The 27,702-nt window shown below is 46.5% G+C and overlaps 2 protein-coding genes and 2 long non-coding RNA genes across 4 annotated transcripts; 2 read left to right on the top strand and 2 right to left on the bottom strand.

Moving 5' to 3' along the window:
• The first annotated feature begins 2,264 nt into the window (after positions 1-2,264).
• CDKN2AIP (CDKN2A interacting protein) lies at positions 2,265-6,075 on the top strand. The gene is made up of 3 exons (XM_004941071.5): positions 2,265-2,605; positions 2,719-2,849; positions 3,653-6,075. Exons 1-3 carry the CDS (start codon positions 2,385-2,387, stop codon positions 5,287-5,289), a joined length of 1,989 nt encoding a protein of 662 aa, XP_004941128.2. The 5' UTR covers positions 2,265-2,384; the 3' UTR covers positions 5,290-6,075.
• A 3,378-nt stretch (positions 6,076-9,453) lies between these two features.
• LOC121110739 lies at positions 9,454-11,029 on the bottom strand. Its single transcript, XR_005859471.2, has 2 exons — positions 10,444-11,029; positions 9,454-10,091 (listed from the first exon to the last, which is right to left on the bottom strand). It is a non-coding gene; the product is annotated as an uncharacterized LOC121110739 (long non-coding RNA).
• A 317-nt stretch (positions 11,030-11,346) lies between these two features.
• On the top strand, positions 11,347-16,126 carry ING2 (inhibitor of growth family member 2). Its single transcript, XM_015276547.4, has 2 exons — positions 11,347-11,819; positions 14,858-16,126. Exons 1-2 carry the CDS (start codon positions 11,630-11,632, stop codon positions 15,526-15,528), a joined length of 861 nt encoding a protein of 286 aa, XP_015132033.2. The 5' UTR covers positions 11,347-11,629; the 3' UTR covers positions 15,529-16,126.
• Positions 16,127-17,303: 1,177 nt separating this feature from the next.
• On the bottom strand, positions 17,304-27,150 carry LOC107051753. Its single transcript, XR_005859469.1, has 2 exons — positions 24,982-27,150; positions 17,304-21,649 (listed from the first exon to the last, which is right to left on the bottom strand). It is a non-coding gene; the product is annotated as an uncharacterized LOC107051753 (long non-coding RNA).
• Positions 27,151-27,702: the final 552 nt, after the last annotated feature.

Below are 27,702 nucleotides of genomic sequence, written 5' to 3'. Positions count from 1 at the left end.
TGGTGGGAACAAAAACGTCTCTTTTCTTCCAATCTTAAAATTAAATGCACAGTATTAGCACCATCAATGAGGTGTTTAACTTCAAAATTGCCTTTCCTGGTGAGAACGAAAACACTACTTGTTTCCTTTTTTAAAATTAACAGCAGTGTTTTTCTCTCTTTTCTACTAAACACACTTTTTTAATCAACCCGCGACACAGTATGTGTCTAGTTCTCAGAGAGCACTGCGGGTAGACAACTACGTGTCTGTGTGGGCACGTGCATGACATTCCACACTCTGGGGCTGGGATCTGGCCTGCTTCCGGCATGACACCAGTACTTGGTCGCCTTTGTCCCAAGAGAAAGGCTATGTTGGTTCAGAAGGAGCATTAATTAACAACAAATTAAGAGCACAACGTGCCAGAAAGGCACCAGAGCCCAGAAGATGCTCACAAAAACTTTTTGTGGTGCAGAAGTGCGAAGGATTCTGACTTCTCCAGCTGCCATCTGTGGTTGTGTTCACCCATATGGTCAGAGGGCAGAGAAGCATTCTCTCAAGTTGGGCAAAAAAATATTCAAATCAGTTCTTGAGTCATTCTAGTACCAGATAATGTGTGAGGCTTTGTAGCTCTATGGGGTCTTCAATACTCCCCAGAAGGATGCCTTTGGAGGGGCCCAGGTCTCACAGATGAGACCATATTACCTTACACACATGGAGTGACCAAACTCTAAGCTGTGGAGGGCTATCTCTGACATTTGGCACCAGCAATCCCTCTGAGGCATTGCCTCTATCACTCTCTAGAGTCTAATTCACCCAAACTGCTACTCTTAAGTGGTAAGTTACTAACCTAGCGTGGACTGGTCCTCAGTAGTTTCACTTGGCAGCTGAGTTGGCTGTGGAGCATTCGAGGTTGTGCTGTGAGCTCTGCTACGCTCACAAGATGACCAGTAATTCAGCTACAGCTACCCAGACCTGTTTGAATTCTTACAATCCCTGAAGGGCAGCTCACAAGCCTGGGACAGGGCCTAGCTGTGTTTGTTAGAAGGAGGACTGGTTCCTTGGAGAGCATGACCAGAAAGGCCAGCACCATGGATCATCTTAGCTGGAGCGCACTCTCAGACCTGTTTTCCAGGGATTCCATTCGCCTTTGCCTTTCAGCGTCTGTATTAACTCTGAAGTCAAGAATCGTGGTAGCATGGAGACAGAGGCATAGAAGACAGGTCCACCCCATCTCTACGTGGAACCCGCAGTGTGGCAGTTGTATCCTTCAGATATTTCAGGATATACTGCCAGACAACCCACACAGAGGACTGACTGACATTTGGATACGGAGGAGTGACACCACATCAGTGATGACCACAGAGCCACTTCTGAACATCCTGACACTGTTTCTGAATAAACCCATAGCAGTGAGTCACGCACACCAGACAGTACACAACTCGCTCCCCTTTTCTTGCTCTTTTTGTCAGGTCCTCACATGCTCATGACCATTTGTTTGCTCTTGGCCACCAGCTATGCACAAGAGAACACTGTGTGGGCTAACCAAGAAAATAAAGGAAATACACTTCCCCTCAGACCATGGGTACTGAGGAAAAACTGCCTTAGTTTTTTTCTGGCACTGGTTCTAAAGGCACCACCTCAGCGGGCTGAAGCTTAGAGTACTGCTGCAAGGCACTCGTTGCTTTTCCACACGGGATTCTCCAATTATTTTGAATAAATGCTGGGCTAAGCTTTTCCAATGTAAAGAAGGCGTACAGCACTGCACAGGCCGCTGTGTGAACTCTCTGCAGCCAGCAGCCCCCACACTTAGCACACCTCGTCTATTGAGGGTTTCTCCAAAATGCTGCAACAACTTCCCTCGCCACCACCTCCTAAAGGAGGCAAAGACATCACTCGTGCCGGTGACACCTCTTTTCCCGTGAAAAGCGGGAAAGTGAGGGAGAAACGCCACTCTGATAAGCTCAAGAGCTGAGGGTTGCGGACAAAGAGCTCTGCAGAAGCATAAGCTCCTGGAAGCAGGAACCTGCGTGAACCCACCCATCCTTTTAATTAAAAAGCCCAGCACAACGAAACAAACAAAGCTAAAGGAAAAAAACAAAGCAAGAGCGCTCCCAAGAGGACGGACGAAGCAGGAGCCCCGCCCTTCGCTGCTCCCCTCACAGCCCCGCCCTTCGCTGCTCCCCTCACAGTCCCGCCCACGCGGCGCCCCGGCCGTTAGAGCCGTTGGGGCGGGGCCGCCCCTCGCGCCGCAACGCAGCCTGGGGCGAGCGGCGCGCGCCGGTTGTGAGGTCATCGCGCGCGGCCGGAAGGAGCTGAGCGGTCGCCGAGCCGTTGTTCCGCCGCGGGGCCTGGCGAGGCGAGCGGGCGGGGGCGGAGCGGGCCCCGCGCGGGCGGAAGGAGCGGCCATGGTGAGCAAGACGGCGGCCGAGCCCCTGGGGCGGACGGAGGAAGAGGTCGCTTGGGCGGAGGCGCTGCGCGGGTCCTGCGAGCCCGAGCACCACTGGCGGTACCGGCGCGAGTTCCTGCTGCGCAATGTGGGCGAGCCGCCGGCGGCGGGCAGCGCCGAGCTGCGGCGCCTCGTCTCTCTCTCCATGGTGTGGGCCAACCACGTCTTCCTGGGATGCCGGTGAGTGCCGGGCGGGCGGGCGTGCGGGCGGAGGCGGCCGGCTGGCGGCTGACGGCGCTCCTCCCCTCCCCATCCTGTCCGTCCCCCCTCCCGTCCCGCTCTCGCCCCTGCAGGTACCCTCCTCAGGTCACGGAGAAGGCGCTGGAAATGGCCGAAGGCATCCAAGTGACCGGCGCACCCGTCCGCACCACGAGAGATGAACTGGTTGCCAAGGTGAAGAAAAGAGGCATATCAAGTAGCAATGGTTAGCAGATCATAGCTGTGACAATACATAGGAGTCTAGAATATGCTTGTGTTGAATGTGCTAGCTTTGCCTCGGGTCGAGAAAGTAACGGGACAACTGACTTTTAAAACTCCTTCATTTTTTCCCCTCTCTATTTTTTTGTTTGCTCGTTGATGCCTTTAAAACAGACGTAATGCGAATACATTCTGCTGGCAATATCGAGCTCTTCTGATGGCAGCAAAGCTCTTGAACTTCTACAGCTGTTGCCAACTCCTTTAACACGATGTGGGTGGTTGTGCTGTAGCTTACGTGTGTTCTTGTCTGCCTGGTGCTGAAAGCAAAGTAACAGTGCGGCTTTGTGAGAAACTCAGTCTTTTGTTTCTTAAAAGAAATCCTAAAGTGGTATTTTAAATACGCGTTCATGATATGACTGGACAAAATACACCTATTTTTAAGGTCAGATAATCTGTTAATTCTACTTCAGTCACTTTTGTTTTGGCCTTCAAGAGTACAGATACAGGTGGGCCTTCAGATCCCAAACCAAAAACCCAAGTCTAGCATATGGCCACTGTTTGTTTGTATTTTTGCCAAACAAATGTTAAAATGTTTCGAAATGGAGGCTGCATTTCCAATTTTTGTGTCAAAAAATACTAAAATATTCTGAAATAACAGATCGATGTTTGAAATTGCAATTCAAGGTATATTCCCAATATATACTTTTAATGTTTAGAGGGATAACTGCCGGGGTTTTTTTTAGAAAATAAGCTAAATTGCTTCACGGTGCAGAAACCCAAAGAGAGTAACATACCTACCTTGTTTTGCAGAAGGGATAGAGGAGCCCGCCAAGAAGCGAGCTGTTGAAAAATGCAAAGATTCTAAGGACACTGGACAAGATGTGAAAACAACCAAGGCAGAAGTCCCTATGGAAACAGAGAGCCCGTTGCCCAAAAAGCAGGAAAAAGATGCTAGCAAAGATTCGGAAGGCTCCCTGTCAACTTGCAGTTCAAATCAAGAAGCATTCACCGCATCAATCGCAAAAGCAGAAGAAAAGCCTACTAATGCTGAACGTACTGTTGAGCAAAGCCCAGCTCCATCTTCACCAGAAAAAGAAGCAGGAGAGAATCCGTCTAAGGAAGGCAAGTGTGAAAATGTGCCATCGCCTGAAAAAACTGCGTTAAGTTCAGGGTCACCAACTGCTGCCCCGCAGGCAGCAGCGGTGTCACCAGCTTCCAGCACTGGCACCCTGCAGGCACCAGCAGTGCCACCAGCTGCCACCAACAGCACCCCTCAGGCAGCAGAGGTGCCACCAGCTGCCACCAACAGCGCCCCGCAGGCAGCAGAGGTACCACCAGCTGCTACCAACAGCGCCCCACAGGCAGCAGAGGTGCCACCAACTGCCACAAACACCTCGCAGGCAGCAGCAGTGTCGGTGACCCCTACCAAGAGCACCCCACAGGTGGCATCAGTGCTGCCAGCTGCTGCCAAGAGCACCGTGCAGGCAGCAGCAGTGCCAGTGACCGCTACCAAGAGCACAACGCAAACAAGTGCTGTATTGCTGTCTTCCAAAACCCAAGTGAGTGGTCTACCTTCCGTGTCCAAGAGCAGCACTCAGGCGGGCCCCTCCCTGCTGCTGGCCCCCAAGGGCAGTGCTCAGGCAGGCACATCGCTGCTGCTGGCGCCCAAGAGCGGCACCCAGGTGGGCTCCTCGCTGCTGCTGGCCTCTAAGGGCACTGCCAAAGCGGGTTCCTCGCTCCTGGCCTCTAAGAGCAGCGCGGAAGTGGCTGCCTCGTTGCTGGCTGCGCGGAGCGGCGCGCAGCAGGGCGCCTCACTGCTGACCTCCAAGAGCAGCGCTCAGGCGGCGGCATCGCTGCTGGCCGCTCGGAGTGGTGCACAGCAAGGTCCCTCCCGCAGCGGGGCTCAGGCCGCCAAGAGTTCACAGCTGGCTTCCAAGAGTGGTTCACAGGCCAGCGAAGGCCCCGCTAAAGCTTTGTGCAAACCGTTAACCAGTGAAGACGCAAAGGAAAGACAGCCTTTTTTCAACAGACTGTATAAGGCTGTAGCATGGAAACTGGTTGCTGTGGGAGGCTTCAGCCCTAATGTAAATCACGCGGAACTTCTTAACTCATCTATCCAGTCTGTAAAAGCTACGTTAGATGTTGCTTTTGTTCCCCTGAAGGAACTTGCAGACTTACCTCAAAATAAGAGCTCTCTAGAGAATATAGTTTGTGAACTGAGGTGCAAGTCTGTGTATTTGGGTACTGGCTGTGGTAAAAACATGGAAAACGCCAAAGCAGTTGCTTCAAGAGAAGCTTTGAAATTGTTCCTCAAGAAGAAAGTTATTGTGAAGATCTGTAAAAGGAAGTACAAAGGTAGCGAAATTGAAGATTTGGTACTTCTGGATGAAGAATCGAAACCCTCAAATTTACCTCCAGCTTTATTAAATCCTCGGGAGATCATATAGGGGGAGGATTGCTGTTTGTACTGTGTATAGCATTTCGACACGAGGACTGAAGGTTAATTTTGTACTTTAAAAATGTAGGCTTCCAGATATTTTGTATTTCTTTCTCAGTTTTGCAAGACAACTCTATTTCTTTCACTTGGTAGCAATTGTATGAAACTTGTTAGAGATGACAAGTGTGGATTTAAAGGTATGCCTTAATACATGGCACACTAGTGTGCTCTTTTATTTGCAAAATAGTCTACCTACTTGTTCTATTTTTAATTAACTGGTTAAGGTACAACTTGCTGTTTAAAACCTGACAATTTTGTAATTACTATGATACGGTGGCAGTGTGCTGAGTTGTCTGCCATGTCTTTTTTAGCCACATAGGAGTGTGTATGTAGGGACCATAATACTTGAATGATTGAAAGTTGTTTAGAAACTTCAGTCGAGAAGTTGAGTCATCCATTTCAGATGTATTGTTCATAGTGTTCACTGTTGATATTACTAGGAGAGAGAAGAGTTGGTTGACTATTTCTATGAGACCTTGTAAAATTTGCAATATAAATGACACCCTGATCCGATTTAATGTTACACTAGCAGTGTAGATCCCATTTAACATTACACTAGCAAATAACCAATTAGCAGTCGAGTCACAGCTACTTCAGCCACTAAAACTCTGTAAGTAGACCTAATTTATATTGTGAAAAATCCTTTGCAGTTTTTTCAAATAAACATGGATTTCTATACTAAGAATCTTTGACTGCTACTGAAACAATAAAGTCTCTGGGATGTGCGTTCATAGTACTTCCTTATAGCTGTTAATTATTCCAGCCATTTCATTAACTGTATGACACCCTCAGAGAAGCTTTACTTTGAGCAGTGTCGAGGTGTAACCCTGCTAGGTTGAGTTGTTTTCTTGGGGTGTGTAATTTCAATACTGCACCACTGAGTGGACCTATACAATAATTGATGATGCTTTTCTACCCCTTACTAAGAGGTAGATGAGCAAAAACAAGCTGCTGCTGCCTTCTAGAGACAGCGGTGTCAAGTGTTTGCACTGAGCCCCTTGCTGCTACTTTGTACGTGATGTTCACAATGGTTTGAAGCAAAGCAGGAGGTTTATGTTATTTTCAGTGTTCTGGAGATACCTGCACAGATTGCATGTTCTGACTTACTGGTTAATGATGTGTAATTGTAAAAGCATTATGTCTCTAGCGTTGGTTTGGATTAGTCTTGTCTAATTACAGTGGTTAGTACCGTTTACTGGTGACCTGGCATTGATTGACAGATCCACCGATTGAGTACTGTGGGCTCAAGTAGGAATTCCTGGCATCTCAGCAGTAAACGCCTCCACCTAAATACTTTGAGTTGTTTTGTGACGTTGGGACCGAACCACAGTGGTGGTGTTGCACTGTACTGGATGTGACACTGAGTAGCAGCGGCTGCCCAACCTCCAGAACCAAATGTGTGCTTCTGGCTGGCCAGCTCAGCCGTGCTTCCAGCTGGGCCCTGTCACGCTGGGCCCTTGGCCGGCCTTACCTTGAGGTGGGTTTCTTGGGAGTTCCGCACGCGTTGCTGGAGCATGACCCACAGTTTGGATGGCAGCCCGCTACGCTGCTTCCTATATGGTGCGAGATAGGCTTGGTGCTTGCTTCTGGCACTGGGACTTCAGGGCCTGCGGCAGTTGTGCCAGGAAGCCTTGCCTGGCTGGAGATGCCGAGTGGCTGTGTGGGGCACTTCTGGCCTTCTGTGAGCTTGGATAGCTGATGGCAGCGTGTCGCAATGAGACACCCTCATTTCTCATCCACAGAGCGAAGCCGACCGCGAGGGGTGTTCAGGTGACTGTGGAGGGCTGAGGCGCTCGATGGCTCTGATAAAGACGGAGTACTTCAATTTTGGGGTGTTGTTCCTCTTGGCCGTTTGGTTGTGATTCATCAAAAGAGCAGTATGGGGCTACGCTTACTTTGCAACTCCGAGTGTGGGATTTTTATTTTGCGTTCTGCGCGGGATGTGGCTAATCGCGTAGGCTATAACACCAGCAAACAGCCATTAGGGCTGAGAATTTACCGACGCCACGCTTAGCGCCGAATGACAAACACAAAACCAACGCCCGAGGCGACATCGCGTACCCACCTCGAGCCGCTACAGCGGGCTGCGCATGCGCTGTCGGCGCGGGGGCGGGGCCGTGGCGCGCTGATTTGCATAAAGTACCCACGGGGCGCCGCGCGGCACAGCTTTGGCCGTATTGCTCCGCTGCGGACGTAACAGCAGTCAGGCGGCTGCAGGATGCTGCCCTGAGGCGCGTTGAGCGGCTTCCATATCAATGCACTGTTTTCTGGGGCCGGAAAGCGGGACAAACTGCGCTGCGAACATCACTCGCCATAATCTTGGAGAAACCTTACTTAGAGAGAGATAAAATATGGCGGTGGAAGGGTAAGGAGCGGGATGCTCTGAAGACCTGCTCTCTAGGCCACGCACGGAGGACGTCTGTTCCTCGAGGGCCGTGTGCCCGCCTAGGGGAAAGTCCCCGGACCGCGGGCAGAGAGTGCCGCGCGCCGCCGGCGCCCGCTCCGCCCCGCAGCCCACGCACGCCGCTGAGACGCTCCCGGGCCGAGCGGGTGAGCGCGGGGCGGGCATTCGTCACGGCCACAGACACGCAGGTAGTGCGGAGGCGCGTCCCGCGAGCCGGGGCCGCAGCACCAACAGAACGGGGCTCACTCTCAGGCCATCCCTTTTTGGCGAGCCCTACCCTTATTCGCATACGGCCGCTCCTCCGCGAAGAGCCGACGGCGACAGCCCAGCCGCGCGGGGCTGCTGCTGCTGGAGCTCGGAGCCGCTCCGTGCGCGAACGCCTGTGGCGGCCTCGGGGCCTCCCGCCGCCTGGGAGCAGCGCGTCCTGCCCGCTGCCTCTGGCGGCTCGGGATAGTCGGGCGTCCTGCTCTCTTTTCTCCTGGAGCGCTCCACGTGATCGTGTAGAAAAACATATTTAAAATTCTATTTATCTCATCTCTGCGCATCGTTCAAAAACGCTATCAGAAAGCCCAACCCCTTGGAAACAAGCGAAGTAGGGCACGGCTCTGTAGAGCTGTTTGTTGCTGAGAAGCTGTAACGAAATCCCAGCGTCCTCGTTCTGCTTGCTGGAAAGGATGCCTCCAAAGCTCTGCGAAGCCGGCACCCACAGAGCTATCAGCCCTCTGCAGCAGGAGGAACCCGCGCAGGCGAGATGAAGCTGTGCACAGACACGTGGGTACATTCGGTCTGGGGACCCCAGAGCTGGTGCTCCAGGATGGCAACAACTGATGTGGCCAGGACTGAGTCACTGAGTGAGGGTCCAGGCAGGACACTGATACGGAGCCAGCCCGAGCACAGCACCGTCAGCACCCAACATTCAGAGCTACGGCCTTTTGGGAGCGATGGCAGAGGACTTCAGGTGCATTTGGGACACACACACAGTGAGAAAACCAAGTGTCACGTCAATAGTGGGCAACGTTTTCAAGGAGATGGAAGGATAATTTGAAAGTGGCAGTTGATCGTTTCTGAGCCCGGCTGTATATTGCCACGGCGCCGGGAGATGATAGCAATTAGGTACTTTCTTCCTTCAGTAGCATTGCTGCCAAATGAATGGACAGCTGTAACATCAGAAGCTACGCCCTCTGAAGTCTGAGTTACGGCTGGTGGTTAAGCAACATTAGGCCCAAGCAGGCTGCAGAGCAGCATGTTGTAAATGCTGCTGTAAATTCACACTTGGGCAAAAGAGGCTTTGCTCCTACTAGGAAAGCAGACCTGACGTCTCCCAGTTTTTCCTAAAACCTCTGGCATTCTAGATTTTTACTGCAGGTAAACGGTATGCACAGAGATGCTGCCCTTATTTTGACTACAGTCTTCTAACCCACATCCTTCCCGAGTCTGTAACAAATGTCACACTCGTAGCTGGTAACTATAGGCATCTAATTACCCCATTTCAGCATCCCGAATGGAATTGGTTTTGCTGACATCTGTGACAACAGACCTGCACTCCCCTTATAGTCAGTGGAGACGTTTTTAGGGCAAGATGTGTTTACAGTGGATTGCTCCCACCTTTATTTCCCCATGTGGAAAAGAAAACATCCACAATAGACAGTATTACAAGTTCTTTAAGCCAGGCTTTCGTCAGGTGATTGGTGTCATTTCAAATGCATGAACTCAATTATTTTATGGTTTTATTCACCATCTTTTAAAATGTTTTTCATAGCATAGTAGTAATTAACTATGGTACTGGGTGATACATCAGCTTGGAGTAACTCTGTGTGTTGAGAAAGTCTTGAATGCATCTTGGTAATTAACACTTAATTAATTAACAGCCTACAGTCTAAATGAAACTACCTGATAAACTACTCAAACATCCAGCGGGTGCTCTGGGTGCTCTCATTTCACAAACTCAATGACAGAGGTGTGATTGGTGTACGTTTGATCCTCACAAGAAATAAGAATGTGGTTCTCACATGCTGTGTAGCAGAAATACAGTATGGGCATCAGCACGTAGCTTAGGTAAGAACACATTAAAAAAAATCATTTGCTCATCCTTGGCAGTAAGGGCTCTGCTCTTTTCCATCAGTCAACCAGATCCCCTTGTTGACTTGAACGGAGAAGGATCAAGCTCCAGGACTGAAGACAATAAAATGCTTCCACGAGGCTAACTCTCATTCCTCACCTGGCTTCCCTAAACGTCACCTGGATGCTTTCCAAGTCGTTTGGGATGGACACACACTCCGTAAAGCCATCGACTGTTTATGCTTTAGCACAGTAAATAAGGTGGAAGAGTCACTGTGTGGAAGCTGTTCCTAGGGGAGGAAAAAAAGAGTCACGTTAGTTCAGCTGTGGCTGCACACGTCTACGTTCTGCATGACGGAGGAAGTACCCCTCCCAGAGAAGCAAAAGCTCCCGTTTCACGTGGGTTTGGGTGCCAGCCAGAACAATCTCTCAGGGAGCACTCTGGAAGCTGAGGTCGCAGTCCTGCCCTTGCGGGCCATTTCCCGTGACTCCTGACCTTCCCGAGCTCCGAGTGCTTGTAAGAGACGTACTGGTTAGGGTACCACACGTAGTCCAAATCAATTCTGACCCATCTGCTTAGAAGAAGCGGGCTGATATCATCATCTGAGCATTTGCACTAAATGCTAGGCGTGTCCTTTGTACCTGCAGTCCCTCCTCAGACTTGCCTTCAGCAACAGCGCTGCACTTTCTCATTCTTTTCGTAGGCTTTTCAGTGGAAAGCTGGAAAGTCACCACAAGAGCAGCTGCAGTTGGCTCACAGGGGCTACCGGGCTGCAGCACAGAGCCTGTCGTTAACGCCGAGTTTTAAATAACGCTTTTTAATCAGCATTTGCACTTCTCTGCTGCGTAGCAGGAATCTCACTCAGCTTTATCTCCTCGTAAGTAGAGCAGAACGCTGCAGCCATTCCGCCTCGTTACTGCCCTTCGCTTTCTCAATGTAGGAAAGCTGTGCCTACAACCTTGTTTACGTCCCCTTCCACGCGCTTGCCAACGCGCTGCTAACTCGGGCAAAGACATCCGTCGACACCCATCGCTCAACACCTCAGACGCGGATGCCGAAATCCGCCGTCCCAGCACGAGCCGAAAGCCAAGGCTGAGTTCAAAGACTTTTCTGAGCCGGGCGCTGAGGTACGAATCCCGCCGCGCCCGCGGAGGATCCCGCGCCTCCAACGCCCCCACAACCGCCGCCCGCCCACACGCGGCGCTGCCGGGGCACCTGGGGAGGGGCGGGGCGAGCCACCGCCTCACGGCCGTCCCTCCGCCCGCCGCCATGGGGCCGCGCGGTGCCGAGAGCCACCCGGCAGGTACCCCTATCGGGGAGCTATCCCGCGCCGCTCCCGGCGGAGTCGGCGCTCGGCCGTCAGCGGAGCGGGAGGAGAAGAGAAGGGTGCGTGGGCCTTTAAGGGAGGCCCCGCCCCCCGGAGTATGTCCCGCCCCCTCCCGCCCGCCGGGCCAATAGGAGCGCGCGAGAGGGGAAGGCGGGAGAATGCGAACCCCTCGCAGCGCCTCCAGCCGCGCCTTATAAGGGCAGGGCCTCGCGCATGCGCGTAGCTAGGCGACCAGGGGCGGGGGCTCCAAGTGGGTTTTGCTCTGGCGGCGGCAGCGGCCGTTCCGCAGGGGCGGGAAGAGGTGCGGGACCCCACGGCGGGGCGGGCCGGCCCGGCCCGGCGGCGCACTCACCCCGCGGCCCGGAGCGGTCCGGCCGCTCGCGGACAGAGGGGCGGCGGCGGCAGCGGCAGCGGCAGCGGCAGCAGAAGGCGGCGGAGCGGGGACCGGAGACCGGAGCGGGCCGGGCGGGGGCTGCCCCGTGAGCCGGTGCCGGCGGTGGATGTGCGGCTGGGGCGAGGGGATGATGCTGGCGGGGCCGCAGCTGGTGGCGGGGCCGGCGGCGCCGGGCGGGGAGCGGGCCCGGCTGCTTTCGCTCTACGTGCAGGACTACCTGGAGTGCGTGGAGTCGCTGCCGCTGGACATCCAGCGCAACGTGTCGCTGCTGCGGGAGGTGGACACCCGGTGCCAAGGTGGGCTCCGGCACTCGGCCTCCGCCGCGGGGCAGCGGGAGGGAGGGAGGGAGGGACGGACCGGAGGGGAGGGCGGCGCGGGGGGGCGGCCGCCCGCCGCACATGCGCCCGGCGCCGAGAGCGGGGCTCCGGGCTGCGGCCCCTCGCCGGGCCCGGTCGGGGGGCGGCGGCGTCGCCGGGGCGCCGCGCTCGCTGTCCGCCGGGGAGGAGCCCCGCCCCTGTCGGACCGGGGAGCGGGAGCCGCGGAGCCTCCGCGCCCGGCGTTAGGCCCCGGCCTCCCTTCTCGGCTTAAAATCAGACCGGGGGTGGAAGGGGAAGCGATGAGGAGGCGGGGGTGTAGCTCGCGAGCACGAGGCGCGGAGCTGCGGCACAGTCCGCCGCTCGCAGCCCGCCTCGGCACCCTGCGCTGGTCGAACCGCTCCAACCGGCAGCGCTCGGCCGTAGCGCGGCCTCTGCTCCCCGCCGATGTGTCCGCGGCCCGGGGGGTGCGGGGCCGCTACGAGCCCCGGTCCTCCGCCCCGCTCCGGGAGCCGCGGGCGCCGCGCCCGCCGGGGGCACGCGGGGCCGTCAGGCGGGAGTCGGCCCCGACTGAGGGCAGAGACGGCGCTGCTTCCGAAACGCCCGTTCTGTAGGGGCTGCGCTCCCTCCGCCTCGTGCTGTCGGGCTGCACAGCCGTGGGGTTTGTCTTTCTAGTCGCTGCCGTGCTGCCCCACTGCAAGTATCCGCCATCACTGAAACCTGCCGCGGAGGCTGAGCGGCGCCGACCCGCCGACAGCGCAGGTGGGAGATTGTCCCTGTGAGACGGGAGTGCGGGCTGCAGTGCCCAGGCCCCAACATCTCCTTGAAGTACGCGGTGTGATCTGGGCTAGCGTAAACGGTAGCGATGGTGCTTGCAGGAGGGGCAGAGCTGCTCCTGTGCTGAGAAAGTTGGAACCCTTGTGATTTTTTTTTCCTCAGCTCCGCCAAACTTAAGCAGATTAACTGTAATGGACACTTGGTCCTGGTTTGTTATTTTTAGCCTCCTTTTTAAGCAGAGGTTTTAAAACTGTCTAGCAGGACACGGGTACCTCCTCCGATTAATAAGGGATTGATAAGGAAGTACTTCAGTGAGCTTGTGTCTCTGTCAGTAGAAGATTTTTTTCCTCCATCCGCTAGTTAGAAACGTGCCTACCCTCTGGAGACTGGGAGGGTGTTTGCCCTGATGGTGATGCACTGAAGGTGTTTGGTGCGTATCCACCAGCTGCATCCAGGGAGTGACCAATCCAAAAGGGGTCAGTAATGCAGAGGGAATTTTTTTCTCTGTCACTACGAAAAAGCAGTGAGTGCCCCTGGGTTCTCCCAGGCAGGGCATTCCCTGTGTGGGACATCTGCAGCTATGCTCACACTGCGCTTCTTTGCCTTGCAGGGGGCAAGGCAATATGTGGCAGCAGAATATTGTCCTCTGATAATGTCTTCCTGGTTCTTCACACTGCGGAGTGCCTTACTCGGCACTTTTCAGGAACAACATTTTTTCCCTGTCAAGGCAACAGATGCAGCTGAAGCTGTAGGAAAACGAAGCCTGCGTTTTCAGTGACAGCTGGAGTGCTGGCATTGAGGAGAGATAGGCTGTGTGAGTTATTAGATGGGCAGAGCACTGACTTTATCTTCCTCTGGTGAAGGTCTGGAGTAGAACAAAGTGCTGTTGGTTTCTGTTTCCACACAGGTTTCAGAATTTATAGTAAAAAGTGGCCGTTCCCTCTTAAGCTGCTGTTTCAAGATGTCAGCAGGAAAAGAAATCACTGTGAACAGTGTTGAGATAATAAGTATGGCTTCCATTTAGTGCGAGCTCGAATCATTCCAAAACTGTACAAAGCAGACAATTATTTAAAAATGAAAGGCAGTTTGTAAAACAGAGGTCTGCAGAAAGAGAGATTGTTCTGGTTGTGGAAGTAGTTGAGCACTGTTCATAAATTCACTTACCCGTTACAAATCTGTAAGTTATTTCTGAAGGAGTCGGTACTGTATCTGGCACCCCATCACATCTCGCTGTCAGCTCTACTGATTTAGTTCCTTCTGCTTCAGCAGTTCCTTCTGTCTTTCTCGTGTAGATCTACTGTCACTTTTGGTCTGGAAAATATTATTTTAAAATCCATCAAAATGGAAAACGTGGAGAGCAGACAAAGGCAGTCCCGTAAGGTAATAGTTAGCCTCATGGCTGGGTTCATTCAGCATGCTTCGAAGGTCTAAGTTCTGTGATTTGCAGCAACTCAGACAGTTATTCTGCACGATGTGCAAGAAAAAGCAGAAAGCCTAGGAGCGGGACTGTGAAGCACTCAGTACCAGCAGCTTGGAAACATCCTGTGATGCATTAAGCTCTGAAAAGTTCTGCCTCAATGTAACACACAACTTGCTGTAACTTCTTGGTACAATGAGCACCGCTTGGAGTGGTTTAAGTTGTCTTAAATCCTGATTGTACATCCGCTAATGTGTAACTTCCACTGTGGTACTTAGTCACAACAAAGTGCCCTGGAGAAGGTAATGCTAAACCTTCATGTGTGTAATGAGGAGGGGGCAGAGGACCTGCATATCCTAATTTTGGAGTGTAATATGATGGTTACATGAATTACAGATGATTATAGTGAATTCTAACTTTCTTCCTATGGTACGATAAGCTGCGGCTTGTAGGCCAGGGCTTTGTAGCTCCTCTAATAAGGAATCTCAACAAAAAAAATCCTGCTTTGTCAGCTGCTGAGTCAGTATTTGGACTAACCTCACTTTGGCAGCAGTGGTCACCTTTCTGGTCTTACCCTTTCCTTTTTCCAGCGGTCGAAATTATCCTGCTTTTTCTTAGAACCTGAGAAACTTTTCATGCAACAGATCACCACCTTAAACACTGATTTGATGCTCAGGTGTAACTTGAATTAAATACCTGATGTAGCCCACTAGGGTATACTACAATTAAAACTCATACTGTTTCACATCAGTTTGAACGTGCTCAAGGAAATGCAGAAATGCACCTTCTATCTCGTGTAATTATTCGTATTATGTTCGTTTTGTAGAAGCTTTAAAGGAAATAGACGACGTCTATGAAAAATACAAGTCTGAGAACGATCCTGCTCAGAAGAAACGCTTGCAGCAGCACCTCCAGCGGGCTTTAATCAACAGTCAAGAACTCGGAGATGAGAAAATTCAGATAGTTACTCAGATGCTGGAACTGGTAGAGAATAGAGCCCGACAGATGGAAACACACTCTCAGTGTTTTCAGGATCTGTCTGAAAACGACAAGCCTCTGGAAAAGGCCAAGATGGAGTCCTGCCAGCCAGAGAGATCATCACGTAGACCTCGTCGGCAGCGAACCAGCGAGAGCCGCGACCTGTGCCATATAGCCAACGGGATCGATGACTGCGACGATCAGCCACCTAAAGAGAAAAGATCGAAATCTTCCAAGAAGAAAAAACGCTCCAAAGCCAAACAAGAGAGGGAGGTTTCACCCGTGGAGTTTGCGATTGATCCCAATGAACCGACTTACTGCTTATGTAACCAAGTGTCTTACGGCGAAATGATAGGATGTGATAACGAACAGTGTCCTATTGAGTGGTTCCACTTCTCGTGTGTTGGACTCACCTATAAACCGAAGGGGAAATGGTATTGCCCCAAGTGCAGAGGAGATAACGAGAAAACGATGGACAAATGTACTGACAAATCAAAAAAGGATAGAAGATCGAGGTAGTGAATGCGATTCGTGTTTTAAAGAGTTGCTCCTTTTATATTGAAATGTTTAATTTCCAGAGAATGCTGTTTTAGGAGATGCATAAGACTATGCAATAATTTTTAATCTATAATATTAATGGAGTATTAAAAGCTGTTATACCTTCTGTGATCTTTAACTTTCTGCACTGAATAACCAAATAGTCGAAACAGGGTGGCTTCAGACGTTCACAGAAGACGTTACAAGCATATGGCGCTTGATGGCAATTTAACCCCGGTAGTATTTTAAAACGACGACGTGTGAATCTTGAAGTAATGGTGGTGGGAAAGATACTGGAGAACTTCTTTTCATGCTAGGGAGAAGGCAGTGAAATGCCTCGCCTAACTGCTATCATCTTAACAACTGAATCTGTTCTTCATCCCAGGTCTTAAGTTTGTGTGTTGAGATCACGCATTTAGGAACAGGGCTTTTTAATTCGGCTGTAACTGTAGAAGTCTTCCGAGCTAAAAGCAGACCTCTCCAGTGACTCTCATATCACCAGTATGTTGTTCCAAGGAAGAAAATACCACTAACTTAAGCTTTTTTTTGTCAATATTAAAGTATTGTCTTTGTGACTTTACACTTGGGAGTCAGTTTTTGGATTTGACAGGCTTGTGGTGTATAAGCAGTATTGGATATTCGTAGTAGGTTTTGTTGGGGTTCTGCAGAGCATCTTGATGTGGTCTTTATTGCCACTGCCTATATAAGCCCTGAAGTGGCAGAAGGATCCCTTGAGAGGGTATGTAGACATCTCAGGGAACAGCAATTGCACATGTGATGAGACTTTCATCATAATCTCTAAAGAGCTGAAATATGTTTGAGTTTTCTCTGGGACACTGGCTTTGCTTTTCCTTCAGTGGTATTTTTTTGGTGTGTGACCACACCCAGCTTTAAGCACAGCACCACAGTTCTTGAACTTCAACTATCTAAAAAGCCTGAAAGCAAATAAAATAACTAAAAGAACAAATATAAGCATGATGGGAATAGAGCCAGTAAACAAATCCCAGCAGGTTCCTGATAGGCTAAGTGACAGTATTGTCCTGAAGTATAATGGTAGTGTCTAAACTTGGCTGGTGGTAAAAAAAAAAATATATATATATATTATTTTTTCAACTCTACCCCATAGCAGAACTGGAAGAATAAAAATCATGGAAGCATCTGCTTCTGTTCCTTTGCAATAGCAGACACTAATAGAGGAGAAAGAGAAATAAATGGTGTACTGAAGCTTACACTTAGAGTTACTGCTCAGCAGTGTTCTTCCTCAAGAGACCGGGCCCAGGTGGTCGTGGCAAGGTAATTAGAGATCACCTGCACACCTGCTCCAGGTGGGCTGCGAGTGCTCTCAAGTCTGCACAGGCCTCTGTTCTTTGCTGCTAAGGTCATCTATGAGGGCACAGAGGAAGAAGAGAGATCACCTCTAGCCAAGCCTGTCTGGAAAGCAGTTACGCTGAGTTGAGAGCAGCCTGGAAGGTAGAGGACCAGAAGCAAGCCACAGGGGAATCCCATCAGAACTCACTCCTGCATCTCCACTGGAGGGCTGTCCTGGCTGGGGCTGAAGTGCTGGGTGTGCTGCACTCAGTGCTACTTGGCCACATGGTATTGATCAAAGTGCAGGTCTCCAAGTACTATGAGCTACATAAAATACTGAGCATATTTCCACAATTAGAATCTGATTCCTTAACAGGACTTAGCATTTGCAAGTAATATTAGGTAACATATGGCAGGGAAGTGTGAAGTGAATGTTTTTGAGTCGTTGCTCTAAAATTTTAGTTTTATTATGTGGACCAGCTTCACAGGGGAGCGTTGTACTGCAGTAAGCAGTGCATATAGAATGGTGATGCTCGCTAGCATTAAAACAAAAACAGACAGAAAACACACCCATTCAAGAAAACACTGAAATTACAGTAACAAATTAACAGTGAAATTGTAACTATTAATATTACTAATTTATCTTGAAAGCTATGCTTGAATTTCTACTGGGCATATCAAGAATACTTGCTTGAAGACAGAAGAAGAGAGTTCAGGAGCCTTATATGATCACCTGAAGTAATTGGTGAGGTATGAACAGTGTATGCTGTGGTGTTACAGAAAGAAAAGCTTAGATTGTTTCAAAGTGGTTCAAATAAAGAAAGCATCCCTGCATTGGAGATATTTTACGCTAACAGCCCTTCTGGTAGGGTGTGTGAATTCTTAAAGTTCCCAGTGAAGATATGCTGGGGAAACAGCATTTGCTTTTGTAATACCCAGGATCACTCAAAAGCAGCAGTAATTCAGTACTAGTTTATAAGCAGGTCAGCAAGGTACCTCAAATATACATGGGCGCATCTAAAATGACCGCTTCTAAATACTCCAAAATCATTGCTAAAGCCTCCATGACAAAAGACCTGATGCCATCTGGTATTTGGCATTTCACTGCCTTTTTTACCCCAGTCCAGGTTTCATGGTTTTACATCTGTTTTTGTACAAGTTCAATGGTAATTACTGGAGACACGCGAGATGCTACTATGAAACCAAAGGTAAGTGGAGAACTCATACGTTGCTTCTTGATGTTGCACTCCTTTTCTGACAAGCAAGTATCTCACTAGTGAAGTTAAAGTAAATGCTATTAAATCAGGTAAGCTTGAAAATGTGTATTGCCTATCGTGAAGCAAAATGAGCTTCTTACAAAAAAATCTGGGCAACAAACTGGGGGTTGATAGAAGTGTATACGGATAGAAAAGGAAACTGCTCCCTGTGTGAAAATTAACACTTCATCTTAATTCAGTGTGGATCAGAGGTCAAGCTTAGCTTTTGTTTTGAGTTTATGAAAATATGGTACACTTGTATGTTGTTTTTTGCCTCTCAGTTTTGAAGTAACAGGAATTCATCAGCAGCAAAAGGTCCTCATAAACTATTTATGAAGAATGGCACCAGATCAAGAGTGTTTCTTGATCACTGTCCCATGGATCTGTGTAATCCTGACAACGCAGTCATTTAATCAAACTTTACACCAAAGAGAGAGAAAAAAAAAAGCCTAATAGAAAGCATAGTGTTTTGAAGGCAAGATGAGCCATTTAATTGTATTTACTACCTATATTGTGAGGCCATTTTGGTATCTCCAGCACTTACTGCATTTTTCTGGGCTGGTCTTGAACACTGTGCCAGATCCACAGACAGCTCCTCCAGTTGCTGTGTCTTACTTTAATCTATTGTGTAAGGTACCTGAATTCAAATGTGGTTGATTATCAGTTACAATAGGTACAAATACCTTAAATGTAGTCTTCTGCGTGCCGTTATGTGTTCATACCTATTAATTGCTAAAAAGCACAATAATTACTTAAGCTACTTTTAACGGTTTCCCAGCCAAATGTATTACCTATACATTCCAAACTGGTGAATGTGCTACTGCCAAGTCTTGAAGCTTGTATGGAAGATTGGTAAGTGAAAAGCCCAATTTTCCCTGAATTGATCTAAGAATGAGGCCTCTGTAAAGAAGATGGCATTTGCTAACTCTGAAGATGTCTCCATTGGAAGGTCACTAGTTTCAGCTTGAAAGAAGATATTACTGTTCACCTGAATTCATGAAAGAGAGCAGTTTGGCACCGCCATAACTTGTACCACTGCTGACAGTAACAGACCAGATTTAAAGTCTTAATCTGGGATTCTGTTCTTTAGACTCAGTTGGACTGAACTGTGCCCTGTTCGGTTTCCCCTAAAGTCCAACCAGTCTGTCTTGGAGAAAAATATAGCAACTGCCACATTAGCAAAGTTAAGGGCCTCGAGTTCTTTCTCCCTCTCATCTGTATACATGTCTTTTATCTCTAGTAGCTCAGTAAGCTTTTGATACTGGCACCTCAGTTTGAAGAAAATTCCATAGGTTTAGTATAAAAGCCCTTTTTGCTTTAAATGCTGCAATTTAACGTAGTTTTTTTTTCCCCCCTCTGTGCTATCTGGCATACCTGTATCTAACAGAGCAATGATAAAAGCTCCTCCAGATCCTGAAGACGCTTTATCGTGTCAGGCTGTATGACTGAAATTCTTCTGTTGCATATGTCAAAGCTAATACTATCTTGGTAGCTCTTGCTGAATCTTGTTTTCAGCTCAAGTGACATATGTATTAGTCCCAGAAGGCACCCTATTTAGTCATTGGCTCTTAAGGAAAAAAAGAAAAAGTATGTGCAAAGAAAAAGCAACTCGTCTGTTACAGCTTAGAAACAGAATACCCAAATCTTCATCATCTTGCATTCTTTTGGTTTACAAAGTAGGGAACATTTAAAGTTTTAATTGCAGACATTAGACTGAACTCGCATCTCTGTTCTGCTGCAAACAGCAAGAAATAAGAAGACAGCACTGCATTCTATTAGAATGTCACTGACTGTAGCATGGCCAGTTTTGTATTTCTCAAAGAGGTACTTCATCCACTGCACACTTCTGTTTTTCTTAAATATACATCAAGTAAGTTATAAATAGCATATACAGAGATTCAAATGTAATTACTTCTCCTTTACCAACAGCCTATTTTACAGTGGAGGGAGTAGCACTTACCGGGCACGTGGAAAACAAATTCCTCCCAAATGTTTTGTTGTTATAGAACACTTCCACTGAAAATGGTAGAACTGGTAAGTGAATTCACTCCAGTGGTAAGCTGCTAGTTTCAGACACGTGGAAAGTTACTGCTTATAGTTGGAGGAGAAGGGAAGTAATGGGTTACTTCTGTGTTTGAATGTAACGTGATTTCAGAAGCCTAAAAGGAAACTCTCATCTCCCGCTGAGAAAAAGAATAGACTAAAATGAATTTGAGAACTTTTGAGAATAAATTCCACTAGGAAAATTAGGGTAAAATCCTGTCCCAATTTAAATAAAATTCAGTTGAGCAGGGCTCTACTCACCATGCAGACTTCCAGCTTCCTTTGACTAAAGCCTAAAAAAAGATTAAAGCTCCATGGCAACTGCTATCTTAACTCCTGACAGCCATAGTATAAATTACATCTTGGAAAAACCTAATACTGAAAGTTTTATTTAGGTCACCAGTCAAGCGAAGAAATGGTGAGGATTACAGATACCACCCTCAATTTCGTTCTGCCCCTGCACAGTCTCAGTGAGGCAAAGGTTTTTGTGGGAGGCAAACAGGGTGCTATGTAATTAGATGCCCAATTAATTCTAAACCGACAAGTTTTAAGTGCATTTATTGGTTCCATACTTTTGAGGAAAAGACAGGAATTAACTTGCTACTGTAGTCTTCCAGTGAAGGATACAGCAAGGTTCATTTGGGGAGGCAGCAGCTCAGAGGGGTACTGCGTGAGGTTACCACAGTAACTACATTTGCTGGTGGTGGGGGAACAGTATTGCCTCGTTATTGTTGATATGGAGAGGGGAGGGAGATGGACAGATGGTATGGAAATGTCATTTACTTGCTGCTTGAGATATTTATAAGTACAAATAGGTTATTAGCTTGAGTGGTGGAAAAAGGACATTAGAAGTCTAGAGTAGAGGGGAATTTATGGTAAACAACAGCAAAACCAATTTTCTGCTATTCATGTAGAGATTACCTGGTACTGTTATTTCTTAAGCCTGGCTTTCTTGCTCTTTGACAACTTGAGAGCCTGTCCTTGCTGCACTGTGCTTTTTCAGGCCTTGAAGAGTCCCTGTAACTGTTGGCAGTGGACCAGTGGCTGCATGCCCCCTGCTCTGTCACCTGCTGCACTTCAGTGGGAATATACAATTATTCTAAGGCTTCTTTTGGCCTCATCTGAAAAGCAAACTTTAAGTCCCCAGTATCCCACTTAAAGTGAGAAAGTAACCAATCATTTCTCAAAACTAAAACAAAGATAATATAACCATACTAAAGCCGCAGCCCACTGTGTAATTACATTATTGCCTTCTCAAGGATATAACCTTGTAAATGTTTAACGCTAACAGGCTGTTTATTTTCGTGTTCTGTAGGGGGATGAGAAATAGAGTTATAGAAGCATTACCAGATACAACAATCAGTATTACGGACCTGCAGACAGGGATGCTTTTGCTCCTCCTTCCGGTAGTTGGAGTTGGCTGATCACAATGATCACAGCCTTCATAACCCGGGGTAACTTTATCCCAGCACTCAAACGAATCCAAAACTCTAACCCTAGGAACAAAAAATATATATACTCAAATACACATAGATGGTAAATTCTATCAGAAAAGCAAAAAAAAAAAAAAAAACCCTAAATTATGGGGTTTTCCCCCTAGGATGTAACGGTGAGCTGCTAACAACTGTAATGTCAGCTGAACATGGTGAGTTGTAGAGTTATCCAGTAGAGCTACGACACTGGCTGCAGGTAATCTTGTTATCAAATGGCTTTCGGGAGACTTTTGAAGAAGTTTAGAAATGGTGACTGGGATTTGTGAGTAACATTTAGGTCATTGGAATTTCTGCATCTGTGAAGAACCGCTAACGTTAATGTCACAGAACTTGGAAGTGTTGAATAGCGATAATTGAAATCATGCAGAAAAAGACCACTGAAATTTTTCTACGTAAAAACACCTACTTTTCCCGACTATGATTTTCAATGCTGTAAACTAATGATGGTGTACACCAGAGTGGCAAATTCATCTCTATTAGGATTTTGAGTATTGTTATATATTATTAAAATATTTGTGGTGAACTGTGAAGATACTTCAGGGTGATTTTATAGAAAAAACACGATGGTGAAGTTGTAGCCTAAGCCATCGCGATGATTATACTCGGAGCTATTCTAAAGTTGACTTCAGAAGAAATACCCCCACCTATGAGCACACGTCAGTACTCATGGCTGTGCTGCAGCAGGCCCCGTTTGCTGTGGGGAGCGTACTTTGATGCATTAGCTGATGACGTCTTATTGAGCCACAAGGGGTGTCTTCATATGAGCATGCTGTGCACTTTCGAAAACTGAGTATAAAATAGGATGCTTCCTTAAAGTGACACTTTAAGTATTTTAATTTTTTCTGTAGAGAAATCTTGACTGTTTTGTCACACGCCTGTGACTGTTGCCAGGGAGACATAATTGGTTTGGGGGAAGCAGGTCAGACATAAGTCTCTTATTAAATAATTTTTTTTTGCTAACAACTCTCTTATATTTAATGACTTGTCACCCGCACTTGCTGGCAGGAGGTACAGCAGCAGAAAAGAAAGCACCCACAGATTTGAAAGGTGGATTTGGTGGAGTGCGCTGGAGAAAATGAGCTGCAGCTTCAGGAACTGCCAACTGTAAAAGGCTACCAAAACCTACCAGAATTAAACGAGCCTAAAAAACTTCAAACTTTTCCTAGTATTTCAAGTTCTGGAGATGCATTGCAGGAGGAATTTGATGGCTGTATCCAGAAATATTCCTGTATCTATTTCATCTCTAGACGAATGACTTTAAAGAAAGTCTTGATTTTTGGCATACAGCCTCTAGGCAGAAGCTCACTTGAAAAACTAAATATGAAAAAAGTTATTAATTTTAAGATCGTGTTTGTGTACTTGCCAAAACAACAGATCTTTTGGTAAGGCTCTTTCTCAAGCCTTATGGCCAAAGTAAATCCACACAGAGATATGCAGAGCGTGCCCAGATTCTAGTCCCGTTTTCCCTTCTCACTAAATTGAGCACAGCTTCCAAATGCAATTATCTGCTGAGCATAAAAATGACAGACATGCTTTCATTCAAGTCTTTATCACTGAAGCGAGTTCTGCCAGGCTGGCTGCTTTCAGCTACCTTTTCTTTTCTAACTGACACAAACTGCTGACATTTTCTAGCCACTTGCACCTTTCCTTTTCAGCTGCTGCCCCACAAGTGTTGTGCACATACACGCTTTCAGCAGCCCGTGCCCCATCCAACAGCCTGAATAACCAACCGACTGAGGTGCACAAAGCAGATTCTGTTCAAAAGCTGGCTCAATATGTAACAAAAACAAAAAGATGAACACACAATGATGTTGAAACTTCTTATTTTTGCCTCGCGTAGCAAAAATGAGGAGAGACACTGTGTACAAGCTCTTGAACAAAAGCCAGTAATGCAAACACTGATTAATGAGATGGCACTGAGCTCACTCTCGTAAGATACTGTTTGTGCTTTCAGCAGAGAGCCCAGGCTTTTACTGAAGGTTTAAATGCATCAACTGAAAGCATTTAACTAACGTGTTCTGGTGAAAATCATCTACTGCCAGGCACGAAAACAGGGCCAACCTGATGGGTGAGGATTTTTTACACTCAACGGGAAGTAACTGAATATTATGGTGTAGCAATTTTTGCCATGCTTTTGAACAACAGAAGAACATAAAATATTTAAGAGGGTATTACGAGTTTCACTAGAGCATGGTGCTGATATAATCAACTCCGTTAAAATACTGACTGTAGAACTGCTTTGACACAATTTTATCTCAGTTCATCATTTCAAGGAGATTTCTGTTTAAACCTTAAAAAACACCGAAGATCACCACATACGCTGTTATACTCAGATCACTAAACAGCATAGCTATTTAGGCTGACCAAACTTCCAAGTTGTATGCACAGTTTCACTCAGTTTCTTTCATTACTACTGTGCAAGCCTTAAAAAATAGCAAGTTTCTTCCAAATCTTACTTCGGTATGCATATAGACACGGGAATCCCGTTGCCTTATGCTGGAATCTTACTGGATAGTTGGGGATGGAGGCAATGGCTGGCTGCCATTATAACCACCATTTCCCTGGATATCTTTATTTTAGTTAATGCTTGGACTTCTAAATTGTACCTTCTTCAGCTCAGAGCGTCTCTATGCTGTTTGTATCGTATATACTCTGGAATGGAATAATCAGGATTTACTTCATCTGGAAAAAGAAGAGGCTTTTCACAAGCGAGTCATGCATTTCCCTTATATATCTATATATATACACACACACACAAAACACTGCTTAATAGGAGTGTTCACCAACCTTGGAACAGTTTTATAGTTCAAAATTTAATCTAAAAGGTGATATGGAACAAAGACTGGTAAAAAAAAGTAATCATGTAACCCTTGTGTAATGACTGCCCAACTGTCCTGCTCATTTTCAGTATAGAACACCACAACAATTGGAAGATCCAAATATGTAAATATTAACTATATGTGCTATTCTAGGCCATTGTTATCTGTTATTTGTCTCACTTTTAAGGTAGCAAAAGCCTGGCAAGGTACTCAACCACAGTTTTAATGTCTTGAGTGACAGGATGCAACTGAGTAGCAGAAAATGATGCAAGGGTCAATTTCTTTGAAGAGACATCTCATAGCAGTCTTTACAAATGTGCAAAATCTTTTAATCCCCAGCAGAAGCACAAAATCTATTCATTTACTCTTTGTATTACGTGAAATAACTTTATCAGCATTAGCCAGCTTCCTCACCTTTTTCCTCCCTAAGCGAGTCGTTCTGCAGAGAATTTTGAACTAATGATTATCGTACGCCATACACATAATAACAAAACACAACCGTATTCAGGAGCTTACCTGTTTTCCATTATGACCCCAAAAATAAATCTACTGGAATAATCAGTCATTGCCAAGAGGTAGAAATCTGGTTAATTCTTCAACCATTTTTAAACCTAAAATGAAGAAAAAAGATAGTGTGTCAGATTAAACACCGTTGTTAGTTTGATATTAGTTTTAATAGCTCTTTAATCATTGGTTACTATACTATATTAAATAATTACCATTTATAAAAAAAAGCATTTGAAGAGGATAAGACAAATATGCTATTAAATTTGTGACATTGCCAAAAAAGATGAAACAAAGATTGCTGTTTTCAGACACATTTTAAGACCTTCTATTCAGTTTTGTAAACCACACTTAATGTGACAGGGTTCAAGCAAGCAACAAGAAGAAAGGTGTAGAAAACATTGACTTCTAATGAAATACAGTACAAAGTCTAGAAACAAGACCATACAGTTATAAGATAGTTTGCTGGTGAGAGGAAAAGGACAATCTAAGTCATGTCCTTCACACTGAGCACTGAAGATTTAAAAAAGACATTAAGAAAAAAAAGAATTATTATCCAATCATAATGACAGTGAAGCACTGGCACGCATTACTTTGGAAAGATCTCCAGTGGCAAAGATGCTATACCAAAGGCTAGACAAACACGTCAGCATTGGTTTAATTATAACTGATCCTGCCTTTCGGCATGGGAAATGGATTGGATCAGCAGTTCTTGAGCAAGCTATGCTCTGCTTTCTTTTTGTTGCATCGGTAATTAATTCATCATAAAATAGTAATATTCTTCACGCTCACAAAATGTATGATAGATGCTCAGGTATTTCAAGAAGCAAACCTGAATGTTATGCTTTGGTTTCTACTCTTTCAAGTACTGTGAAAGAGTACTTTTTCACAGTATTTTCTTTGATAATGATTATGTGAGTAGTTAAATGGCTGGTACTGGTCAATGAACCATAGGCATAAGCCCTGTCATATGTATCCACACATGAACATATGAATTACTGTACATGTACACATATGTACATACAAATAACTTCTCCAGCTGATCTGTTGATTCACTGCAGTAACAACTGCGAATGTTAGGGTAAAATTAATGTTAGGGTGAAACTAACACAGGGCTGAGATGGTATACAATTAGATAGGAAACTGTTCATAGCAAAGCAATCACAGTCCACCGCCGGCATTTTTTATATGCAGATGAAAGTAAATAGTAAAGATAATTAATAAGCTTTGCAATCTTTTGCAATAAGGCATTCTGGTTACAACATAATGAAACTGAGAAGTCTTTAACACAAAGTAAAATTTGGTCTTCAAGAGGAAAAAAAAAAAAGATAGAATTTCCACTTAGAAAATTAAGCAATCAAGGTATGGACTTAATTACGACCGTGACCCTAAAACACTTGCCTAATCAAGAACTTCCTGATACCAGATTGTTATGGAGTCTATGGAGCAAGAGCAAGATAGAAAGGGTGACATCAGAACAAAAAAGGAATACCAAGTAGGATGAAGCGGTGCCTCAGTGTTCTAACAGGTGTTGCATAACCTACCTATCAGTAAGCAGAGCAATAGCTTGGGATTTGAGAGAAACTGTTATGCTGTGAATTTTGTGTCTTGTTATAAAAAAAAAGATCCACATCATACCAAATGCTAAAGCAATTTGTTTCATTATGTGATATAATTTTTTATCATTTTGTCTTAACAACTGTATTTTTAGTTATCTGTATTCTAGCACCTACAATGCAGCAGATTTTAATAAATGTAATTATAAATACAAGGAAATAGAAGACAGAGTAGCCCCACTTAGCTCATCTAATATAAATTCAGCACACTTGCAAGAAAATACCAATATACATTTCAATAAAAGCAATATGGGTGGTGCCCCATTGCTGGAGGTATTCAAGGCAAGGCTAGATGTGACTCTGGGCAGCCTGGTCTAGCGAAACAGAATTTCTTGGAAGGATGCACAAACACATACTAAGGATGCACAAACACATACACATGTAGCTGGTCACTACAATTCTAAGGCTTCTGGAAAACCTGCTTATTTCTCATCTTTCTTATATTATAAGCTGGTGATGAGAGCTTGCACCATCAATAACTACAGTGACCAGCGATGGTAGACTACTTGCATTTAGTCAGAAGTCAAAATAGTCAGTCTACAGCTGCAGACTTTAAGAGGTCCATGAAAAGAGCTGTGAGAAAAACTATCAGTGTGCTTACCTTCAGTTCACCCAGGATTGTCTGGCCAATGGAGAAAATTTATGGGTTACAGATGAAAAAAAAGGTGGAGTCCATTGGTCGTGTGATGTCTAGAGAGACAACAATGCTACTTAGCACTACAGTGAGTATAGACAGAATTCCTGCTTCTCAGGCAGCGAGGGTCGCTAATTTTTGTAGATGAAGAAATACAGTGGCCTTTGACAGAAGATGGCCTGCCAGAACAGGCGGCACAAAAGCTTTGTCTTTGTATTCTGGCCTCGGCCAACCCTTTGCAAACCCTGCGACCAAATCCCAATGACAAAGAGGTCCCTAGCAAAACAATAGGATTCTTTGATATCACATGAACCATGTTCTGGGAACAGCACCAAGAGATCTTATCAAAACATTTCTCATAGGAGGGATTGCTGAAATACACCAACACAGAACGTGCAATAACTAAAGAATATGGAATTACGATATTGATAATTTGAGATTTCCATCTGTATGATCCTTTTAGAAATGAACTGATCCACGAAA

This window comes from Gallus gallus, chromosome 4 (genome assembly GCF_016699485.2).
Source record: "Gallus gallus isolate bGalGal1 chromosome 4, bGalGal1.mat.broiler.GRCg7b, whole genome shotgun sequence".
Classification (NCBI taxonomy): domain Eukaryota; kingdom Metazoa; phylum Chordata; class Aves; order Galliformes; family Phasianidae; genus Gallus; species Gallus gallus.
Note: the sequence above shows the minus strand (reverse complement) of the source record. Positions and strands in the feature narration are given on the sequence as shown.